This window comes from Tenrec ecaudatus, chromosome 14, assembly GCF_050624435.1.
Source record: "Tenrec ecaudatus isolate mTenEca1 chromosome 14, mTenEca1.hap1, whole genome shotgun sequence".
Lineage (NCBI taxonomy): Eukaryota > Metazoa > Chordata > Mammalia > Afrosoricida > Tenrecidae > Tenrec > Tenrec ecaudatus.
In genome coordinates, this window is record NC_134543.1 from 29,951,452 (window position 1) to 29,967,484 (window position 16,033).

Sequence of the window (16,033 nt, forward strand, 5' to 3'; positions counted from 1 at the left end):
TCGGGCCAGTTGGAAGAACTGATGCTCAGGAGAGTGGCTATCTCTGCGTCAGGCCTCTCAGACTCAGGCATGGAGTCTACCCTTCCTTCCTCCCCCGCTTCCCTTTCCTCACTCCTCCCTTCTCCAACACATCGTGTTCCTATGGAGCTTGGGACCAGGCACAGGGAATACAAGATGACTTGAACCCAGGCTGGGCCCGGCCTCTAGGAACTCAGATGCAGCTGGGATGCTCCGACCTGCACGGTTGGCGAGCTTTCCAGCCCATGGAAAGCCCTCTGTGAGTGGTGCAGGTGTGTGCTGGGGAGATGAAGGGGGGGGGGGGGCTAGCAGGCTCGGCCAGGGCAGCACGGGCAGCGTGGGCAGGCAGGGCCTCCAGGGACTTCTCCACGATTGCCTTCCCACAGCAGTTTTTAGCCTGGTTACTTTTGGGGCATGCCTTCCTTGAATGTCCAGAATCCACAGGCCCTTGGGCGAGGAGGCCTGCTGTAACCCAGCCCCAAACTCCACTTCTCAAGCATAGCTCAGAGGGTTAGAGCAAGACCCTGGAGCCAACAGAGCCACCCAACAGGCTGTGCTTGATTCCTGTCTCTGCTAGTCCTAACCTCTCTGTGCCTCAACTGTAAGATGGGAAGAATAATAATGCGATCAATATTCTAGTGGGGATTAAAACTCACTGCCATTGAGTCAGTTTTGGTTCATCTTGACCCCATATGACAGGCTAGACCTGCCCCTGTGGGTTTTCGAGATAAACTTTTTACCAGAGTAGAAAGCATCATCTTTTGGGTGGTTTCCAACTGCTGACCTCAGGGCGAGCGGCTCCACATTTAACCACTATGCCACCAGGGTAACTCAGTCCTGAGGCTTAGATGAGCTAAAATATGCAACGTGCTCAGAGCAGTGCCCAGCAATTAAAAACACTGTATAGCAACTCGTTGGCATTCCTGGATAGTTCGGTGGCTGGTAATTTGGGAGTCGACCACCAGGTCTTTCTTCTGAGCCACCACTGGCTCCCCACTTTTCCGTTAGCAGCAAAGAGGCGGGGAGCCATTTGTACCACCCAGGGACTACTAAATTGGTCACCCAGAGGGGGCCCCTCTTTTAAGTTACACGAAGGCTCTAGACGCCAGGCCTCCCCCGGCTCTGCCTCCTCGCTACACTACAGCAGGGGCTCTCCTACAGTGCCCACGTGCCCTGTGCACGTTACAAGGTCCCGTGGAAGTGATTGGATGCTACACAAAGGACACCCAGGGTCCTCACAGCTGACAAGCCTTCCTGGGGGAATTTGGAGCCACAGGCTCTAGACTGCCTGCTGACCCTGGCTCGCAGCGGAACAGCCTGGCTGGGAGAGCTGCTGATTGATGGGAGAGAGCTGGGCTGGGCCACAGAGAAATTCAAGTCCCAGGGTAGCAGCTAGGTGCCCAGTGCTCTGAGGACGCCATGGAAGACATCACGTAGAGGCCTGGACCCTCCCTTCTGGGGGGCTCTGTGCCTGGTGACTGTAGCCCCTTGGGTGGCCCCACTTGACCCAGAAAGAGGCCAAGGAACTCTGGGAGGGGCTGTTTGCCTGAGGGCCAGGGCCCTACTGCCCCAGCAGCTTGACACTCCACACAAGTGTCAAGTGGAAAATGTCTGACATTTACAGGGCCCTGGCAGCCCCTCCAGCCACTTTCTTCTCCCATCACTGGCCCCGGAGGTACCTTTGTCCCTGAGGGTCCCCAGGTGTGAGCTCCGTCTGTGCTGGCGCCCCGGCCTGCTCACTAGCCTGGCCCAGAGAACCAAAGCCACTCCGAGTCTCCAGGGCGAGGGCCTGGCAGCTGGATGTCAGGCAGGAAAAGCAACAAGTTCTGTGGGGTCTGGAGGGTAGACAACTGGGCTGGGGCTCAGAGGAACCCCTGAGCCTTCTCAGACAGGTGGGACCAGACCTGGAGCCAGGACTGGGTGCCCCACAGACATTCCCTGCTACACTCAGGCCTGGCACCGCCCTCTTCTCTTTACCTGCAAGCAAGCAAGGATGCTGTGTTCTCCAGTGGAGAGCTGGCTCAGGGAGCAGGAGAGGGTGCGGTTTTGGGCAAGAGAGACTGCCCCGGGCACACCCCTCCACTTCTGCCCCCGCCTGGCAGGGGCACCTTTGGGGTCTGTGTGCCCGGGTTCCAGCCCTCTCAGATCTGGGTGTGCCCATGGAAAAGCTAGAGGTGCCTGAGCCACTGAACAGGGTGGGCATGACTCACAGCTGGCGGGGGGTGGGTGGATGGGTGAGACCGGGAGGAGAACAGCACACACGGGAGGGGCGGCAGCAGGAATGGCATTGAGGTGCTTGGGGAAGGGCTGGTTCTCAGCCTTGGGGAATGGGTGTCAGGGGGTGAGGGTCCCAGTGAGAGGCCCAGAGCTGACAGCAGTGAGTCATTCAGTGCTGGGCGCCCTGGGAAGTGCCGCACCCTATGCTCCACCCTGAGGAGGTTGCTGCATCTCTGCTGAGTGGGGACACAGCTCTGGGGGCCCCCGTGACGGGAGCTCCCTGCCTCACTGGGGGCTGCTGTGCAGCCTTGGAGCGTCAGAGATCCCCCGACCCCCACTCCCCTCCCCCTCTCCACTGTGCTGAAATCTGCTCCCTCAACACTGGTCCCAGTTCTGTCCACCAGACAGCCAGTCTCTTTCCCAACCACAGCCTGCCTACATCTCATGATGGATAATGTCATGTGAGGGCCAGAGAGCCGGGCTCAAGGGCTGAGGATGCGGGTGCCCCCCAGGTTAACCCTGTCCCGGACGAGGGCAGCCTGAATTCGTGAGACAAGGAATCCAGTGGAGGGAGGCAGAGGAACCATCTAACCACACACTGAAAGGCCAAGATCAACCTTCCTGGCTCCTCCGTTCTCTAAATCTGTGTTGTCCGGTACAGCGTCACTCACCCCGTGGGACAGGAGCCAAAAGGCTCAGCGCCCGGCTGCTCACCGGAAGGCTGGCAGTCCCATGGGAGAAAGACATGGCCATCTGGTCCCGTACAGATTACAAGCCTGCCAACTCTAAGGGGCGGTCCTTCTCTGTCCCGTGGGGTCACTAGGAATTGGAGCGAACTCCATGGCACCCAAGAGCAGTGACCACGTGTGGTTCTTTCATGTGACACGGAATTCAGTCCTCAGCCACACCAGCTGCATCACCGACCCCTCAAGAGCAGCAGCAGGCTAGACCACTGGGTAGCGGCGTAGGCTTTAGAGCATCCTCACGGAAAGTTTTAATTGGACAGCACTCTTCCAGATGCATGAAATTCTTTACCCTCTCTGCGCCTCCGTTTTGGTTGTTGGGGGCCCCAGAGTGAGTTCCCACTCATAGCAACCCTACTGAAAACAGAGAGAAACATTGCCCGGTCCTGTCCCCTCACACAATCCTTCCTACGACGATCCAGGAGGAGACAGGAGCAGAGTCTTAGCTAGGGTGCCCCCCAGGTCCCCGGCAGAGGCGGAGATGCAGACGGTGACGGAGCCTCCTGGGGAGGAGGTGGACGTTGGGGGATGTGAACCTTGCCCGAGCTGGGCCTCCGGTCATGGGAAGGAGCATGCATTGTCCGTTTGAGCAGCAGCAGAGACGGGGTTCTGGACGTTCCCTCTTCCCACTCGCTGGCTGCTCCTTCCCAGACACCTTCACAGCCTCTTCTTCTTCCTCCTCACAGTTGTCGGGGTTTTCCAGCCCCCCCCACCCCCCGACCCCCAGCCTGAGCTTCTCAGTCCTCTCCTGACTCCTCAGCTTCTCGGGGTGCTCAGGAGTCTGAGCACCTGGAGGCCTACCAGGAACTATGGAGAGAGAGAGAGAGAGCTGTCATTATAAAGCTGGGAGTTGATTTATGAGTAGAAACTATGACGGCCGTCTGTACGTGCAAACCCCCCCCTCCCACCCGCAGGCACACGCATGTGTCCGTGAAAAGAACAAGCTGCCGAACGATGTGTGATGGGCGCTTGCCATTTTCCCCACTAATATACATTTACTACTTGTTCATTCATTTTATCATGTGCTGGCTGACAAGTGGTAGCAGGCGCCAAAGGTTGGAGAAGGATTTATGGGGAGCAAAACAGAGCTGAGGCCATCCTGCTCATTAACACGTTTCGTCCCCCACCACCCCTCTAAATTGGGAAGTATTCCCAGCACTAGCACCTCAGCCCAGTCCTGGAGGCCCGAAGCGTGGTTGGGTCTGCAAATTTTCTCCTGAACTTCCCAACTCCCCACTGGGCCTGTAAGGACGCCCCCTTGACAGTATCTGCAGTCCCGGCTCTCCCCTGTGCGCTGGATACACAGCCCCATCGGCCTCGGGGCACTTCCACGTGGAGATCCCAAAGGTACTGAATACTCAACGTGACAAGCCAAGCTCAACATCCACTTGGCGGATCTCTGGCGTTGAGATCTTGGCTCCTGGAATTCCTTCCACCCGGTCGTCCAGCAGGGGCTGGGGCTTGTCCATGACTCTTCATTTGTGTTTGGATCCGTGCCCTCTTCTTGGTTCCTTCTTGGTTCAGACCTTGGTCAGTGCTTGCTTAGATTGCCATCAATGCCTTCCAGATGCTCTCTAGCCTTCCCCTTGCTGGTCCACTGGCCACGAGCAGTCTTTCCCCAGAAGACTCGCTCTGCAATGCCTGCCCCATCGCGTCTGGAGCTGCTGGCCGGCCAGCGCTTTCTGAATGAAGTGGAATCAGATAGCTGTTCCTCACAGCAGGTCACTTCCTGGCGCCGAAATCTCCAGAGACCCCTTGGATCCCATAAACCCAGAGGCCTCCCCAGTAGTTCAAGTCCTTCACCGCACGGCTGCTCAAATGTGTACTACTATAATCCCTCGATGTCCACGTCTGAAAAATGGCAGTCCTACAGAAAATCAAAAATGGTAAGGTAACTTTAGGCTGTAGCTACCTGGTTTGGTAACCCGTTCTCCGCAATGACCTTTCCACATAAGCTTACCCACTGTGTTGCCAGGCCCCCCGAGAAAATGTATCACTACTAACACAGCAAAAACTCACAGCTGGGGGGTCCATTCTGACTCAGCAACCAGATGCCGCGATAAGGAATCAGTAATGGCGACTCTCATATAAAAGGGTACTTGGCTGGTAGCTGAAAAGTCGGCGGTTCGAATCCACTAGCTGCTCGGAGGGGAAAGGATGAGGCAGCCCGCTGTGGGAATGATTTACAGCCTTGGGAACCAATGGAGCAGTTCTACTCTGCCTACAGGGTCACTGTGAGTGGAAACCCACTGAGCCTTAATGGGGTTGTGCTGTGTTGTTTGGGTCACATATAATGTATAGCAAGTGCCTTGGCTCTCCGGGATATAAGGTTACGGATAATGTCTGTCAGTTACATCTTTGGCCCCAAGCCAGCGTTCATTAAATATAAATCACGGCTCCAGTTTATTCCCCATCCACTCGCTCCCTGCCTCCTCCCCCACAGACAGGTACCCACTGTTACTAATCCCTTCCTTCTAAGGTTGCCCTATGAACATGCACACATGCAACATGATCCCTTATTTTCCGTATTTTTACATAGAAGGTCATATGCCCTACATCAAGATTCGGCGACCTTTTTTTTTTCCTCTTCTCTTCTATAAAAGGCCAGATGGTAACTATTTTAGGCTTTGCGGGGCCTCAAATGACAAATGATAAAACCAAGTTCACACCCACTTCTCAGCTCTGTGGCGTTGAGACCTTGGCTCCTGGAATTCCTTCCACCTGGTCGTCCAGCAGGGGCTGGGGCTTGTCCATGTCTCTTCATTTGCACTGGGACCCCTGCCCTCTTCTTGCTGGCAGCTTGGTTCCGACCACGTGCTCTGGGCGTCAGTCCTCAGAAACACAGACTGGGACGGGACCGCATGGCACTGAAACCTGACCTTCGGAAACAGAACTTTGGACTTCGTATCATTTTCTTGTGTCGCCTAATAGCATTCTTCATGTGCTTCTCCCCACAACCCTTTAAAAATTTCAAACCCAGTCTGAGCCTGGAGACTGTGCATAAAAAAAGAAGCCATTGTTCTACAACTTACCATTTTTTCTTTCACTCAACAAAATAACATGGAGAAGATGGCATTACTGAAGCAGTTGTCTCAGTGCCTGGTCCATTGTAAATGCTCAGTGACTGGTAGTTCACATTACTCTAAGTCAGTGGTTCTCCACCTTCCTCATGCCGCCACTCCATACAGTGCCTCATGTGGTGGTGACCCCCAACCATAACATTATTTCCGGTGCTACTTCATCACTGTCATTTTGCTACTGTGATGAATCTGGCAATCCCTGTGAAAGGGTCCTTTGACCCCCATAGGGGTCTCGACCCCCCAGGTTGAGAACCACTGCTCTAAGTGGTAGTTTGAAACTCTTCACCAGTCAGTGGTGTTTTGAGATGTCGGAGTACCCTCCTCAGACAAGGTAGCATTCGGGAGTTCGATTTATCGACCAGAGAGGCACCGGCTGGAGGGGAGGTGGCAGGCACCTCGTGCCCTGGCCTCCCTGTCTCTGTTTGGGAATCTTAGTGCGTCAAGCAGGCGGCTTCTGCTCGTGAGATGGAGTGGTGTCATCGTGGGGCACTCTGTCCGGGAGGTTTTCACTGGATCTGTAGACCCCAGCCAATCGGGATGGAGCCTTTTCTCCTCACATTGAGCCAAAGAGTCCTACCTTTCCTCGGGCGGGAGGAGAGCTTGGTGTCCCAGGGTGACCTCGTGTGAACAGGGCCTTTGCAGATGGTATCAGTCTGGTACTCCTGTGCAGACGGATGGCTCGGCCCTAGAGGTTTCCATATTGAAAAGGAAGAGCCGCAGAGAGAGATGAAGAGGGATGGTGGCCAGGGGAAGGTGTCGCTGCAACATCTAGGGCAGCCATCGCGGGCAGAGAGGAGAATCTTCCCCTCCAGTCTCCGGAGGCCCTCACCTTGACTCATCAGCCTCCAGAACGGACACAGTACATTTCTGTCTTAGAAGTTGCCCAATCTGCGGGGCTTTCCCACGGCCCTTGGAAACGAAGACTCGGTCCATCTTCGCTAGAACTGTTCTGGAACAACCCCAGAGAAATTGTGAGTTTCGTTCTTGTGCAGTCTGGTTTGGAACCTGCCCTCCTTTGATATTAGCAGGGTAACTTCTGGAAGGCTGGTAATGGACAGAGTCTCTCATCCAACAAAGGAACTTTGTCACCGAGCCTCCTGCTTCCCTCTGCTGCCACCTCTCTACTGACTCAAGGAGGACATGGCTTTCCTGGGTCCACTCCGGGCCCAACATGGCATCAGGTCCTTCTCTGGAGGCCCTACAGTCGAGCTGAGCTTAGGGCAGGACTTGCCAACAGGACTTGGTTTAAAGCGTGTGCTCAAAGAAATGAGTGCAAAGATAGGCGCAGGCCAGGCGACCGGACTTCCTAACTCCAGAGCCCACCATCTCTACCCGATTCTAGCTGCCTAATCCCTTGCAGGTGGGGATGGCGACAGCAACCAGCTCGAGACCACTGGGGCCAGAGCTGACGGGGTGAGACGCTCCCTCCCTGCCCATGCCAAGGGCTGGGCTGCAGCTTTTGGAGGGACTTAGCAATCTTCTTAGAGGCATGATGTCAGGGTCACAGTTGGGACCTCTCAAAGAAGCAGGTGTTCTCCTTTATGCTGCTGTGACCCTTCCAGAAGGCAGGATTTTTAAATTTCTAACATTTAACCCATAAACCCCCACGGCAGCAGCAGGTGGGAGTAGATTGGGCTCGGAGAGCTCTGGCTGTTAGGAAGGGTTTGAGACCAGACGAAGAAATCAGCCTTTTAGCTAAAGGGATGTTTAGACAGCACTACCAAATCTGTTTTTGGAATCTCTTATCCCCTCCTGTCATGGATTGAATTGTGTCCCTGCAAAACATGTGTCAGCCTGGCTGGGCCATGATTCTAAGTGGTTTGGCAGTTGTGGGCTGATGTAATTAGTTAATGATGTAGTGATCTAACCGTCTCCTATGATTTGTTCCAATGCGATCACTGAATTGGTTGTAAGAGGAGTAGGGCAGGATGCAACCCCCTTTACACAGTTCACAGACCTCCCCCAATGGAGGAGGGCGCCCTTGGGGTGTGACCTGCTGCACTGCCTTCTCTCTTACAAGAGATAAAAAGAGAGAATTGAGCGGGTAAGGTGGAGCCTACCTCTGTGCCACCAAGAAAGAGGAACTGGGAGCAGAGTGCGTCCTTAAGACCTGGGGACCCTGTGCTGAGAACCTTCTAGACCACTGGTTCTCAATCTGTGGGTCACGACCCCTTTGGGGATTGAGTGACACTTTCACAGAGGTCACCCGAGTCATACCAGTAAGATAATGGCAGTGATGAAGTAGCAATGAAAATAATGTTAGTCTTGGGGTGGCGACTATATTAAAGGGTCGAGGCATTAGGGAGGTTCAGAATCATGGTTCTAGACCCAGGGGAAAATTGATGCCTACACACACAGAAATCTCCAGGGAACACCATGCCCCCAGATGTTGAAGTGAGACAGAGACCTTGCCCCAGAGCCAACTGAGAAAGACAGGCTGCCCCTAGAGCTGGTGCCTGGAATATGGATTTCTTTGAGCCTCCAGAGTGCGCGAGGACACGTGTCTGGTTTTAAAGCCATCTCTTGGTTGCACTAGCGCTAGATAACGCAAGAGCTCTTTAGAAGAAGAAGAAGAAATTCTGGCGACTCAGCTACAAGTTCTTATTTGGCTCCGGGAGAGGTATTTTGTCTGCACTTTTTTCTTTTTTCATGTGGTTTTAAAATTCTGGCCCGTTTTCCAACTTGTGACCATTGACTTGCATTTTCAAAGTCTTCTCTTTTAAACACGCGTCCTTTTACAAGGCCCTGAGTTCCGTGGCAGCCCAGCGAGGTCGGTCTTGTCCTTTCCATTTTGCTGCTGAGGACCTTGAGGCTCAGGGGAGCTAAATGACTTGCTCAAGATCACACTGTTTGTAAGAGGCCGGCCTAGCATCTGTCCGTCCTCTCCTCTGTGCAGCTGGCTCTGTCTACAATGAGAGAGTGCGTGAGCTTCTCTCCCACCCCACTCTCCTCTCTTTGCAAAGCTAACTGCTGGCCCTTACGGGATTGAACACAGGGATTTGGGTGCCATCACCCATTCTAATAAAAGAAGCCAGTGTCTGCAACAACAAGAATGGTAACAGGACACCAAGAAAGAGCCCTTTGTTTTCATGTTGGCCAGAGCTCGTTACAGGGCCAAGTTAAATATATATAAAATAACAAAGAGCTAGGTGGCGCTGGGGAGAACATGGGGCTTCTCTCCCCTCTCTAGGATGTTTTGTGTACTGATTCTAACCTGAGTTGTGGCATCCACTGGGTACCGCCGTGGTTTCAAACCGCTGACCTTGCGGTTGGCAGTCCCACCAGGACCCTCAGGGTAAAGAGACATGTGAAAAACGTTCAATCTCAGCCATATGCCAAGAAACAGACATGAAAACAACATTGACGTACCACGTCGTATGTATTCCATTAGCAAAGTATGAAAGCATTAATAATAATACTTCATTCTGGCAAAGATTGTGCTCTAAGGGATACATTTTTACATGTTGGTGCCACCCTTCTAGAAAGCAGTATACTGATTTGTAACAAACCACGGGGTGTGGCACAGGACTGGGCAGCGTTCCACCTCACTGTCCCATTGGACTTAGGGTCACCGTGAGTCAGGGGCCAACAATAATATCTGCATCTATGAATGTTTATCATTTTAACACAGCCCTTCTATTCAAAGAATTCATCCTAAAGTTGCGACCTTTTCCCCACAAATGTTGCTATGAAAACATCAAAAGCTTCCACGATGTACTGAGTGATGTAGTTTATTATGCACATGGAGCGATATTTTGACAGAAAAAGAAAACATACGGAGAAGGGTGACCCTAGGTCAGTGGTTCCCAACCTTCCTAAGGCCACAGCCCTTTCACACAGTTCCTCATATGGTGGTGACCCCCCAACCATTACATTATTTCCGTTGCTACTCCATCACTGCCATTTTGCTACTGTTATAAATTGGGGGACCCCTGTGAAAGGGTCACTCAATCCCCAGAGGGGTCGCGACCCACAGGTTGAGAACCGCTGCCCTAGATGAAAATTGAAATCAATTATGTAGCAGGAGAAGATTTGAAAAAGTTGTGGTTCATCTCAGAGAAATGATCAGGTAGCAATGAAAAGAATAAATTCAAAAATGTGGAATTGTAGTGGAACAATAAGACATCCCCTAAAAAATGTGGAATTATCTAAAGCGTGAAGTAATGTGGAGTGGAAACCTGGAATTTAAGTTGTAGGTGTATGTAATGGCCATTGTGTACAGGCAGATGCGTAAGCAAAGGTTGGAAGGAACCACACTGTGTGCTGTGCTGGGATGGGGGTGGGTGGTGTATTGATTTCCCCCTCTTCTTGAACATGATAACTGTATTGTTTTTACAATCTAATTAGATAAGAGGGAGATTCTGGTCTCCACCCAAATCAATCCATGACCATTGGTTTGTAGGAGGCCAAGTCAATAGGCATTAAAGGTGGTATTAAGGAGCAGAGGGGGGAATTCATAATTTCGTTGAAGGAGACACAGGACTTGGGCTTTGGGTCTATAAGAAGGATCTTAAGGACTTACCATGTCAGAACTACATGGGAACATAATCTGTCTCCTGCATTTTATAGTTGAGGAGCCTAAGGGCCAGCACAATGAAGTGGTCTTGCGAAAATAGTCCAGCTATCCACAGCAGGGTCAGCCCTCCTACTAAATTGGCTGGCCAGCCTTTGGCTCAGCATCTTGCTTTAGGGCATCTGGTGTGCAAGAATTGCTGGCCAATCAAGATCATTGTTGTGGTGCAAAGACAAGGGAGTTGGGTGTGCCAATGAAGGCAGAGAGGCAGCTCCTGGGCACAAACCCCTATGACTTGGTTGTTTCCACAGGACCCTGACTGGGCTCACCCAGATCCGACCCTCTCAGCAGCAGGTGGGATTGTCCCGGACCGTCCGGCGTTACCCAGCTGATGTTGCTGCTGCCACTGGCCAGCTGACTTCCAATGCTCTGCCGGTGGGACCGGGCCCTGGGCAAAGGCATGGTGCTCAGCAGGCAACATATCTGGGCCACCTATCGTCCCCCTGGGGTAAGGACACCTTGTCTTGGGGTCCCCCTCCACCCTCACCATCTTCCTCGTTCTTTCAGCCAATCAGCAGTTACTGGGCACTAAAGCAAGCGCCAGTTTCCAGGAATAAAAACAGAAACAAAAACGCCAAGCTGATCAGGATCGGCTCTGGTTCAGACTATTCTGCGATGATGGTCCATTTCCTCCCAAGCTGTCATCCCTCCTGCCTTTGCTTCCTTCGTATCCAACCAGGACCCTCAACTGGGCCCCAGACCCCGGCTCTTCCATCTCACCCTTCCTGCAAATCCTACCCAATTGTTTTCTTGGTGCTCACGCGGCAGGAGAGAACGGAGTGTCTGTGCGGGCCACAGCAAATTCTGGGTTCTCAGCTGCATCTGCACCTGCGCTCTAGCCTGACAACCCTGCTCCACGTGCCTGGCACTCACTCTCCATTCCTCAAGCCCCCCACCCCTACCCCAGTGCCTCTCCATACCAGCACAGGGGGATGTGCTGCCCACCCCCCAGGGGGAGCCTCCACTCCCTGCTCAGCTCTTGCACTCCTCCGTGCCAAACTCTCGCCTCGCCTGTGCCCCAGATGGCTTCCGTTCCTGCCACTGTCCCTTTCCCGGTGGATGACACTTTTCTACGCCTCTTCGTTTTCCTCTGGAACTCTGGGCCATGACTTCTCCACGCCTCTGTCTATCAGCACCTTCCCTTCAGCCTCTGCACCTGGTTGCATGCATGTACACACATGTACACACACGTACACACACGTACACACTCCCTCTCATTTCCTCCATTCCCTCCTCCCCACAGAGTCAACCGCCTCATATTCCGGCCACATGACCTTTCCACACTTCCTCCCTTCCTCTCCTCTCATGTGAATCAGGGCGCTTCCTCATTAAACGAAGTGCCCTCAGTTTGCACTGCTGTAGGGAGTAACCCCCTGACTGGCCACACCACGGCTGGGCTGGGAATTTGTCCTCTGGCACTTCCTCTTTGATGGAAAACATTTCAATGACTTGCCCCACTACCCACCCCATAAGGTATCTCCTCCTCTTGGCAGTCAATGCCACCCCGACCCTTAACTCCCAGAATCCTTTCCAGTTTTCTCTTCCCCACACCTCTCTTAGAAAACTCCCAATTCCGGCAAGCCTGAACCGCATTCTGTTCTCTGTTCTTGATTTTTAAACCCAGCGGAAGCACTCGCTGGCCGGGTGACTGGGAGCCAGCCACTTAACTTCCGTGAGCCTCGGGTTCCTGACCTGGAGTATGGAAATAGTCGGGAGAACATGTGGAAATTGCTGATTCCCAGTGGCTCAGCCGAAAGTACCGCTTATTCAAGAGGGTTGGGAGCTCACTTAATGTGCAGGAGCAGGAGCTGGGGTGTGGCTGGCACCTTGGTGGCCCACACGAACGGTTGGGCTGTCCATTTCGCCAAGGTTTGCCCCAGTCTTGTGAACCCATTTCACTGGGTCCTGGAGGTCCTGGCTGTGCCTCTCAGCCCTGCCCCTGGACCCAAGCCCTCTCTCTGCAGGGCTGAACCTCACGGAGAAAATCAAGAAGATCAAGATCGTGTTCACACCCACCATCTGCAAGCAGACCTGTGCCCGCGGGCACTGCACCAACAGCTGTGAGCGTGGCAACACCACCACTCTGTACAGCCAGGGCGGCCATGGACATGACCCCAAATCCGGCTTCCGCATCTGTGAGTACCTTGGGCTGGAGCCCGGCTCCCTATAGGAAGGGAGCTCACTGTTCCTAACTTACCGTCCCTGTGCAGTTCCCAGATTGTATGAGGAGCCAAGTCCTTACCCAGCCTGGCCAGGACTGCCTGGCTGGGTGACCCTGGGCAAGACACATAGCCTCTCTGAGCCCAAGTTTCCTCCATAGAGAAATGGGGAGGTTCATAAGGGGCTTTTTCAAAAGATAAAGGCTGACTTTCGTGATACCTGGTTCTACACTACAGGGGTGCCTAGCTTCCCATGCCCCTGTATTGCGGGGGGGGTGTCTCGTTTCCCCCCACCCCCTTCTCTGTTGTCATTTACCAACTCTGGTCACCTTGAGGGTCGGGGTTTTAGATTTCTGCCAGATACCCTGCATGAGCGGAGGCCGCTGCATCGGCAGGGATGAGTGCTGGTGCCCGACCAACTCCACCGGCAAGTTCTGCCACCTGCCTGCCCCGCGGCTGGACAGGAAGCCCCCAGAGGAGGGCTCGCACCACCGGGCCCTGCTGGAAAGCCCCCTGAAGCAGTCCACCTTCACATTACCTCTCTCCAACCAGCTCGGTGAGTGCCAGCCAGGAGGGAGGCCGGGTGCTGGGACTGGTCTTCTATCCGCTCCTTTCCAAATCTCACCCACAGTGTCTGCCCTTCCCCTGAGCCAGGAGCTGAGACAGGACAGAGTCAGGGCAGGGTGCTGCCTCCAGGAGCCCATGGTGCTGGATGGGTGGAGAAAAGAATGTCAGCAAAGACATTTCTCCACCACCCCCTCCGTCTCTAGGGAGCCCGGGTGGGCTAGTGGGTGATATGTCAGGCTGCTAACCCCTGGGCCAGCAGTTTGATACCACCAGCTCTGAGGAGGGACAGCTCAGGCTTTCTGCTCCTGTGAAGGCTGTCAGCCTCAGAAGGCCACAGGGCAGTTCTTCCCTGTCCTGTAGGGTCCCTGTGGGTTGGACTCTACTCTGAGTCGTCTAGCAATCCAAGAAGTATCTCACTGAAGCCAGCGCTTCTCACCTTCCTCACGCTGCGACCCTTTCAGACAGTGCCTCGTGTGGTGGTGACCCCCAACCATAAGATTATTTTTGTTGCTTCTTCATCACTGTCATTTTGCTACTGTGATGAATTGGGGGACCCCCGTGAAAGGGGCATTCAACTCCTAAAAGGGTGGAAACCCACAGGTTGAGAACCGCCGACTTAAGCAATGGACAATGCTCACATATTAGTCTATGATTTAAATGGATGCTTTTATTAAGGTTTCTGTATGATCTGGGGTGGGGGGAGGTTCCTGGAGGAGGAGGGCACCCCCTGAAGTACCACAGTGGGTGACATCGACCTCAGTGGGGCCACTGTGACCGCTGCAGGGGCCAGTTTCGCCGGGCTCTGAGATTGTACCGAGTAGCTGGGGCGTGGCGATGAACGTCTCTCTGAGGACTTTGAGGGCATGAGTTTGTGTCCCCGTCTGGTCCTCACCGGGGAGTGGTCCCCTGGGCTCTCAGTGGGAAGTGGAGAAGCCCCACCTTGTCCAGGGCTGACCAGCACTCCACACGGGGAGGACGGTGAGTGAGGAGGGCCCTGAGCCCTGCTCTGATGCCAGCCTCTCTGCCTAGACTTCGTGAACCCCTCCCTGGTGAAGGTGCACATCCGACACCCACCCGAGGCCTCCGTGCAGATCCATCAGGTGGCGCGGGTGCGGCCTGAAGCCCCAGACGCCCCCGAGGAGAACAGCGTGGAGACCAGACCCTTGGCCCCGCTCCCCACCAGCCTGGGCCACGGCCACTGGGACAGCAGCAGCATCCCCACGCGCTCCGGAGGGCCCCCTCGGCCGCTGCCCCCACTGGCCCCTGCAGCGCCCAGGCCTCAGGGACGGCTGGGCCGGTGTTACCTGAGTGCCGTGAGTGGGCAGGTGAGAATGTAGCAGCCTTAATGCTGAGGCTTCCAGCCCGGGCTCGCCCCCACCCCTTGCCCCCCTGCTGCGGCTGCCCTCAGAAGGGGTCTCAGAACCTTCTGGAAAGCAAAGCCCGAGAGTGGACGGGCTGGACCCCCCTGCCTGGGCTCCAGACTCCCTGGCAGTGAGGGCAGCCTGGGCTCTCTGGGAGCTGGGCCAAGGTGCCTGCCACATGGGCAGGAGGCTGGCATCCAAGTGAGACGGGGGTACAGAGGTGTGAAATCTGCAAGTCGGAGGTGACTCCTGAGCACTGGGTGCAAGGCTGAGAGAGCCCTTGGGTCCCACAGGAATGCTCAGCCAGTGAGGGAGACGCAGGGCACTTTCATGAGGCCAGGCCCGGGGGGGGGGGGGGCTGGGGGATTCTAGGAGCTGTCACTCACCATGACCCAAACCTTCCCCTGAGGTTTGGGAACTGGAGGAGGGGAGAACAGGGTGTCTGGCTCCTGAGCTTGTGGGTACCTGAGCCTGGTCCCTGCTCACAGGGAGGTCTGCACTGGGGGTGACACTGGAAGTGGTGGGACATAAGGGAGGAGAGCACGGCTCTGTGGGATGGTGGCGAGAGGCCCATGTCAGCACAGGCGGGCCTTGTCGGCAGGTCATCGCATCTGGTGCAGGGGACCTTGGGTCCTGGCTGCCTCCCTTCCTGCCTCCAGAGGAACTGGCGGGGCGGGGCAGGGCGGGCAGATGAGCTTCCTGTCTTGGACTGTCCAGGAGCCTCTCCCGCCCAGCAAGGGGAGGAGGAAGGGGGTCCTCAGTACCATGGCCTCTTTTCCAGTGTGCCAACCCCCTGCTGGAGCTGACGGCCCAAGAGGTTTGCTGTGGCAGCATCGGAGCCTTCTGGGGGGTGACCTCATGTTCCCCGTGCCCGCCCAGACCAGGTGAGTGCTGGGGCCGAGAAGCGGGGGGCTGGGGGCACCCCCTTCAGGCAGGTAGAAGCTAGTAGCCTAGGAGCAGGTTTCCCGAACTGCCTCGAGGGTGCTTCTGGCCCTGAGGGTGCTTCTGGCCCCGAGGGTGCTTTTGGCTGGCCTTGAAGAGGGCTGCCAGGAGAAATGCTCAGTCCCTCTGCTGAGGCAGCCTCACCTGCTTGCCCCATCCAGCTGCCTTCAAGGGGCTCCCCTGTCACCAGGTGTTAGAGTTCCCATTGCAGGGACCCCATCTTGTGGTGGGGGATGGGGTGACGCGGCATGGCCTTCCTCCTCTCCCTGCACAGGCAGCCTACCTCTCCCCACCAGAAGGCCCTCCTAGGGCGTGGAAAACCCAGTCCCTTGCATCCCTTCTTTGTGAAGACCCTCGGCCAATGGCTTCTTTG

General features: G+C 55.0%; 1 protein-coding gene across 5 annotated transcripts in view; it reads left to right on the forward strand.

Annotated features, from left to right (window-relative positions):
• Positions 1-16,033, forward strand: part of LTBP2 (latent transforming growth factor beta binding protein 2) — a 126,379-nt gene that overhangs the window by 60,003 nt on the left and 50,343 nt on the right. For all 5 annotated transcript variants that reach the window (XM_075532428.1, XM_075532429.1, XM_075532426.1 and 2 more), the window contains exons 4-8: positions 10,883-11,079; positions 12,596-12,766; positions 13,140-13,346; positions 14,387-14,682; positions 15,500-15,602. In XM_075532428.1, coding sequence (XP_075388543.1) covers positions 10,883-11,079; positions 12,596-12,766; positions 13,140-13,346; positions 14,387-14,682; positions 15,500-15,602 — 974 coding nt within the window. The remainder of the gene's footprint in view (positions 1-10,882; positions 11,080-12,595; positions 12,767-13,139; positions 13,347-14,386; positions 14,683-15,499; positions 15,603-16,033) is intronic.